This window comes from Littorina saxatilis, linkage group LG5 (assembly GCF_037325665.1).
Source record: "Littorina saxatilis isolate snail1 linkage group LG5, US_GU_Lsax_2.0, whole genome shotgun sequence".
In the NCBI taxonomy this organism is placed as follows: domain Eukaryota; kingdom Metazoa; phylum Mollusca; class Gastropoda; order Littorinimorpha; family Littorinidae; genus Littorina; species Littorina saxatilis.
In genome coordinates this window covers 59416648-59424197 of record NC_090249.1, presented here as the reverse complement: position 1 = coordinate 59424197, position 7550 = coordinate 59416648, and the positions used below count along the sequence as shown (strand labels likewise).

The 7550-nt window shown below is 41.4% G+C and overlaps 1 protein-coding gene across 1 annotated transcript; it reads right to left on the bottom strand.

Moving 5' to 3' along the window:
- Positions 1–70: 70 nt before the first annotated feature.
- LOC138967594 (eukaryotic translation initiation factor 3 subunit H-B-like) lies at positions 71–7550 on the bottom strand. The gene is made up of 6 exons (XM_070340192.1): positions 7398–7550; positions 6567–6723; positions 5994–6161; positions 2668–2917; positions 2017–2152; positions 71–454 (listed from the first exon to the last, which is right to left on the bottom strand). The coding sequence occupies exons 1-6, from the start codon at positions 7449–7451 to the stop codon at positions 209–211; spliced, it is 1011 nt and encodes a 336-aa protein (XP_070196293.1). The 5' UTR covers positions 7452–7550; the 3' UTR covers positions 71–208.

Genomic DNA, 7550 nt, shown 5'->3' with positions numbered 1-7550 from the left:
ATACAGAATCACACGAGTTTGTCAAACTTCCTTTCAATGCACAAACACACAATCATGCTCAAACCAAATACTCGCTCAACTGGACGACTAAAGTCACTATTTATTTTCTTCACCTCAAAGAAAAGAGAGTCCAACACCACAGCACATTCCCGGTGAAATACATTATCACAGGAATAAGAAGCCATCACATATATCAGCGCCCTGTCCACTAACTGCTAGTGCTGCTAGCAGCTGCGGAATCTCCAGCGTTTTCCTGGAGGGACTCTGCCATGAAAAGCTTGGCGATGCTCTGCGCGGAGAACTGAGAGATGGAGTTGCAGTACTGGTCAATCTGATTGGCCACCAGGAGGCAGTCGAGGCGCGGCGGTGACTGCAAGGGTTTGAACATTTTGTTGATGTCTTCTTCCGGCAGTGGGGGCTCGCCTCGAACCTGTCGCTGCTGGTTCTCTTGTTGCTGTAAAGTGAAAGAACAACAGCAGGTAATAGCGTGATCTAAACATTGGAACATAATACAGCCGAACCGCTCTTTTAACAGGCACGCTACTTTTTCGGTAATAGCCGGAAATCCGGTAAAGCCGTTTTCAAAATCCGGTAAAGTCAAATTTATTCCGGTGAAGTTGAAAAATTTCCGCAAAAACGATCCGTGTGAATATCGCGCAGCGCGACCGGGCGCCGGTCTCGGCGAAGCCAGCGCACGCGCGTTGCCCGTCATTTGTCTTGCCGTTCTGAATCTAGAGCGTTCCCAATCTAGTTCTGCGGATGTAGGCCGTCGTTTTTGGCGAAATGTTTCGCCCAGATATTGTACAGAGAAATTCGCCGGGACCATTTGATTCCGGCGTGAAGAACAAATTGAGTTGGGCTTGGCTTGAAAACACCTTCCCGCCGGAAAAAAAGAAGGCTGACACGAAGAAGAACGAATCCGGCCAAAGCGGCAAAAAGAACTGTGCCTTCTTTGACTTGCGAGTGACTACTCTTCCTTGCATTTGTTTTTTTGCAGTAACCTTTTTCAATGCTTTTGTGACTTGTAAACCCTTTTCATGTGTGCCTCCAAACTGGTGAAAACACCACTACTGTAGTACCAGTGCACTGGTGAATACATACTAGTCTACAGTAGTGTTGTTTTCACCAGTTTGAAGGTGTGTTGAATGGTGGTGGGGGGAGGCTAAAATGGGATTTTTAACAAGATCACAACACTATTACAGCCCTGAAAATGATGCCTAGAATGCACCAGATTGCACAGATTTTAACCATTTTTTGAAATGGCTCGCCTGCTTCGCAGGCTCAGGCTTGTGGCTTCGCCACTACGCGCTTCTTTCAGGTAAAACCATTTTTGGCCTATAGCATGCCTGTTTTAAGACTGAGCTACTAATCTAATAGAACATCTTCACAAATATCTAGGACCTATATAATTAGGGACATACATTTTTTAATGGATGATTACACCTTTAAGACAATAGTTTCCCCAGATTTTATGTCATGTGCATCTATATTATATTTACCTCCATTCTAAGGCTTTTTAGGTCTTATTTCTCAGATGGAGGTCCTAACTAAAAAAAAGGTGGGTGTGTGTGTGTGAAACGGGGGGTTTAAAGTAGACTAAATGTCTCTGTCTACAAAGGGTCTTGATGAACAACCTTGAGGTATAAATGAAAAGAAAGCTTCTTTGTGTCTTAGTTGACTTCTCCACCTATTTTGTTCAGATTTTCATTGTTTTGTTTAGTAACGTTCGCCCCCTTATCATATCCTTGATGCTGCAAGAAAGTGAAATGGCAGCACCGTCAACCGGTCATTGCCAATTGTCCAATGTTATAATGATAAAGGCTGTTTCGATTCTACACTATTAGTCTATTAAAGTGATCTCACAAAATAAACCAAATGTAAGTATATAAAATTACTACCCCTCACTCCAAGTTCAACCTTCCGTGCACAAATCCCTTCAGGTGAGCGAAAGCAAGTTGAACTCCGAACATTATCAGTATCATTGACTGTGAATAGAAAGGGACCAAGCGCACTGACCCTCTTCTGCAAGTACTGCTGTTTGGCCTGCTGCTGGCGGAAGTTCTGGCGCATGAAGTTGAGATACTTGTTGGTGTCCATGGCAACATCATCCACACACTCCATCAACTGACGCAGGTTCTTCTCCAAAACGGCACTGTAAATCCCCACAAGGATATGTGGGAATGACACATGCAAGTATATTTACACAGTTTGCTGCACTAAGTGTCAAAGTGCTACTTCTAGACAGTTTGCTGAAAGTCTCAAACTTGCCAATTTACTGGTTAACAGATTTTGCTTTGCTTAAGGACTGTGGCAGCCAGTCTCGGTAAAATTCCACTACCCCCCCCCCCCCCCCCCCCTGTTAAACAAATCTAGATTTCTGTTTGTCTATGATGTGTTGTATCTCATTTGCTTTGGAGCATAGTCTTGCAAAAATCTGTATATATCTGTCAGAGAAGCAAGAAGAAAATATGAAATAATTTTAAAACTTTAGTGCCCTGGCAAAATCCTTACCCTAGACTATCTAATCTTACCTTAAAATCTGAAGCCTGGATACAAATCAACGACAAACCATGTAACTACAAATGAAACAACATTTCCCACAGTGAAATTCCAACTCATTTCACACCAGCTTTTCCTTAAAAAATAACATTTCCTTATCTCCCTTACCTGGTACCCAGGTCCAGAAAGTTGTACTTCTCGTCGCGCTTTGTGGGCGGGGCCAGCTCGCACAGGAGAGCGTTACACAGGTGAGAGTTCTTCAGAACCACGGGGATCTCTTCAAACATGTTCTCAAAGCTGATGCTGTGCTTGGCGATGGCATCTGGAGTGAAGTCGGCATCCTTGTAGAACTTCATCATGGCTGGCGTCAAGCGGTATGCCTTCAGAGCCAGGAAACCTTGTGTTGTTTTCAGTGGATCTGAACATAAAGAGTATAAGAAACATTAATGCAGATATGTACAGTCATTTAAATACACAATCAACTAATGTCATGATACTCTCCCAGGAGAATATGCTTGCTTAGATTTACCTTCAAAAGTAAAACATCTGCCACCAAATTTTCTGATTGTTTTCATTCAGCATTCAGTTTCTGGGTTCATCAGCAGACATGAAAGGATAAGTCAGTACAGTGGACCCCCCCCCCCCCCCCCTTTTACTTCTTAAAATGGGGGTACTTTCTTTCTTTCTTTATTTGGTGTTTAACGTCGTTTTCAACCGTTCAAGGTTATATCGCGACGGGGAAAGGGGGGAGATGGGATAGAGCCACTTGTTAATTGTTTCGTGTTCACAAAAGCACTAATCAAAAAATTGCTCCAGGGGCTAGCACCGTAGTACAATATATGACCTTACTGGTAGGGAGGCCCACCGCTGCGAGCTCAAAGCGACTGTAGCCGCATCATATTTTTGCTACTTTTGTTCGCCTCTTACTCTGTTGTTATTTGTAATAAAACAACCAAATTACAAGATTTTCTTCAATGGTGTTGTTTCTTACTGTGTGTGGATTTTGTAGTATGTACATCATTCCAAAGCGGAGATATTTGTGCTTGAAAACGGCTCATCGCACAGCGACAGCGGTAGCGGCGCGAGCTGTGCAGGGAAATTGTCAGCTCGCGCCGCGGTGTGTTGGAACGGTCTACAAACTGTGTATAATTTGCCTATTTTTAGATGGGTCGCCCAACAAGACTATTCAAATACATCCAATGAAATTTGGTGTACCGTAAGTTCATAGGTCAAGGCTGCTTCTGGCAACCGGTAGGCCAATGAAAAGATCGTTTACGTTCACAACATCGACGTCACAGCTTTGCAAACTGCGAACACGTGTTGCGCCTCAGTCAGTTCTTTATCTGTTCTCACCGGTTTACACGTCGAAGAAACTATCATCATCAGTCCGTGTGCCAAGTTTTGAAAGTTTTCGTAAGTTATTTAACCAAGGCGAGCGATTCGAAGTGAGGATAATGTGAATCGTGTGACTGAAAACAACCAACGAAGCTCCACGCTAGCTGCATCGTCGCCAGCACGCGGAAATTTTCTCAATGGTCGGTCGAGTCTATTTTCCGTGGGGGGACACAGACTGGTTAAGTCCTTCTGTAGTTTTTGTTTACGTGTTATCCGCATTCGGATAAAGACCTAGATGTGTTGCGTTATTTAATTACTTGTTGTTCTGAACAAATTCATTCAAACATTCGTAAAAGAAAGTCTAAAGCATCCTAAGTTGACCGGTTGCTCAGACCCGACTCCCCCTTTTTCGGGTCAGTCAAGTGTCGGAAGAAAGGCCAAAGCAGACGGCCGCTTTCTTTACCATCGATTTGTTTGCCCATCTTCTTTGACTTTGTCTTGAAATTTTCCTTCACGTCGTCTTTATACTTGGTTGTAATCAAACTATAGTAACTTTCAGCCCCCTCTCTTGATTTAATCATCCTTAACTTTCGTCAAGACTTGACGGTTTGATGTTGAACAGCTCCGTCAGTCCCGTGACTGTCGCTCGCTCGCGACTCCAAATGACATGACACATGTAATGAATGCAGTTCTTTTTAACTTTTTGAAGCGACTTTTAACTTGCTTTTAAACAGCATAGAAACGTAATATCCTTTATCGATTCTCTTCACGGTATTTTAATTTCAATGTGAGTTCGAAATGGATTTAATGATGAAATAAATCCAAAAACAAAGCAAAAACAAAAAAAAAAAAAAAAAAAAAAATTAATGTTTTTAACTCTTTTTTTTTTGGTACACATCTTAATTTTGGGTAAAATTATGTTTTATTGGCAACTTCCCTTTTAGTTAAAATAAGATTTGTGGAAAATTGTTTTGTTTGAGTGACAGGTATCCTCTCTGACTCTGCCTTTGGTCATGGTTGTCTGTGATGCAATCCGTTAACTGCTGTGTATATGTATTGTCTCACATACTGCTTAAAGGATGAATGAAATATGCCAGATACATTTTTATAATGACTGTTTTAGCAAAGAATCATCTCTTAAAGGAATTTAATTGATTTTTGCAATCTTTGGTCCTTTGTCGCATGTTGGCGTGAAAGGACATTTTGCGATGTTAAAAATCTTAATATTATGTAACACTTTTTCAGAATCATGTTATCAATTTCAAAACATACGTCATTGGATAGCTTAGGTGATGACCTTTAATTAGATATATCATATGTACATAATCATTGGATGGGTTTAGCTTCAAGCTCAAAGTTCAGTTTTCATTTCTCATGTCATTTTAGTGTTACAGCCTGAAAAACAAAATCATCTATAAAGTATTCAAAACAAGTTTTATTTTTTTTATTTCTCATATTTTATTGGTTACATGTCCTAAACATTAAAAAAAAACCAATAACATCATTTCTATGTTGGATTCTTAAAAAACACCTTTTGCACACTATTTTTCTGCCCAATTCCAAATTTGGTCATTTTGCCCGATTAGCCGTATTTTGCTAGCCTGTAACTTTTTTTTCTGAAATCATAGAGCTTTGAAATTTGTTGTGCTTATTTAAAGTATATACATTATTCGGATAAACATTGCTTGACTGTTATAACCTAATCTGTTTGTGTTTTATGAGGGTGTAAAAATGGCTGATTGTGCTATGTGCGATGGGCCTCCCTATTACTGGGAGAATGCAAGTTTCCAGTACAAAGGACTAAACATTTCTTACACACTGCTTGACAAAAATCTTTACAAACATTGACTATATTCTATACAAGAAACACTTAACAAGGGTAAAAGGAGAAACAGAATCCGTTAGTCGCCTCTTACGACATGCTGGGGAGCATCGGGTAAATTCTTCCCCCTAACCCGCGGGGGGTAAATGGGGGTACATTTACAGAGGTTATGAACAGAAACTCTTACAAAACAGGGTCTTAAACTGGAGTGAGTCTTAAATCAGGATGTCTTAATAGTTCCACAGTACCTAAACACTCAAGTTTCAGGTCGACCCACCATAGATTAGCACCACCGACTCTTCTATAGAGTGCTGGTAGTTAAAGTGTCAGGACTCACCATAGATTAGCACCACTGACTCTTCTATAGAGTGCTGGTAGTTGAACTGTGAGTCCAGCAGGGGTCGGTTGATGAAGGAACCGAAGTAGGTGGACTGGTACCACCCCACGTGCAGGTGGTCGATGTTCACGTGACGCAGGTTCCTCATCATTTCCATCTGGTATTGCACTGCAAACACAACACCAACATTTCATTTGCTAACGTATCCCATTACTGGGAACTTATGGGCGCTATCTCCCTTTCAGAAGTATTTTGCTGCTTAAACAACAGTTTCACTTTCAAAACCATCACTGTTCTTGTCATAGAAAGTTTCATGACTTCAAAGATCTCAGAAAGAAAAAAATGGGTGCATGACTTAAACTAGGCTTTTTGCCTGGGGTAAGGGGCATGCAATGAAACTTGCAGAAACTTTCTGTTATGTATAAGAACCTGCAGGGAATTGTCCAGCGAAGTGTCTCATTTTTGATCACAATAAAGTCCCCCCCCTCCCCCCCAAAAAAATATAAGCATCAAAATTGCTAGTTTATAAGTGCTTTTGGGGCTCCATCAAATAAAAATAAGAAATGAACTTACTTTCATCAAAGTCATCTTCCTCTGAGTGACGGGGAAAAGGGAAGCAGTTGGTGATCTCCAGTCGATTGTCGACCACCAAACCAAGGAGTACTCCCTGAACCAAGTCTGTACCCCCAGCACCCTCCTCTTGGCTGTGCTTGATGATTTTCAGCGCCACCTGAATGCAAGGAATGGTGAAATTAGGTGTCATTTTTTGTCAACAAAGCAACGAAAGGGCACACTGTAAATGAAATATGCTGTTCCGTGATTCAGCCTCCTGGAACTGGAAGGAAAAGACTATGGGTCATCAGTCATATGACCCCCTGAACCAAATTCTGAATCTGATGGGACATGGTCAAAAGCATGAAGCAGCTAACTGGCTGGGGACACCTCAAAATATGTCTGAAAATGTTACGGTATTTCGTTTACCGAACACATAGTATTGCTGGATCACTAACTCAGTAACTGTCTCATAAATTAGTGAAATTTTCATTCAAGCTGTTAGCCTTTATATTCAATATTTGTCAAAAGAACAAAGACGATCGTAGACTGGAACCATCTACAGGACGATCAAGTTCTGGCAAGATCTGTGGAGATCATTAAATCTCATCTCCACCCAGTCTAGGACTTATTTACATGCGCTCCTCCCTTCCGTTGATCAAATGCCAGAAGTGGTTTTTCAACGCATTGTCAGTGTCACAGATCTATACAGAACAGATGGCGAATAGTATCTGAGTTTCAAGACGGTACATACGCTAAAATCTGCGCCAAAACTTCCAAAAGCACATAAATTCTAACGTAAATAACAATCACCATTATCAAGAAACACAAAAGATCCAAAGTAATACATACCAAGCCATCAATTTGGACAAACTGCACGTGAGAGTCTTGCCGTCTGGACGCCATTTTGGTTTCTGTAATCGCCGGGTGTGTCTTTTTACCGGTAGCCAGTCGTTTCGGCCCAAAGACGTTTCGGCCCCAATTTACCAGGACGTTTCGGCCCAA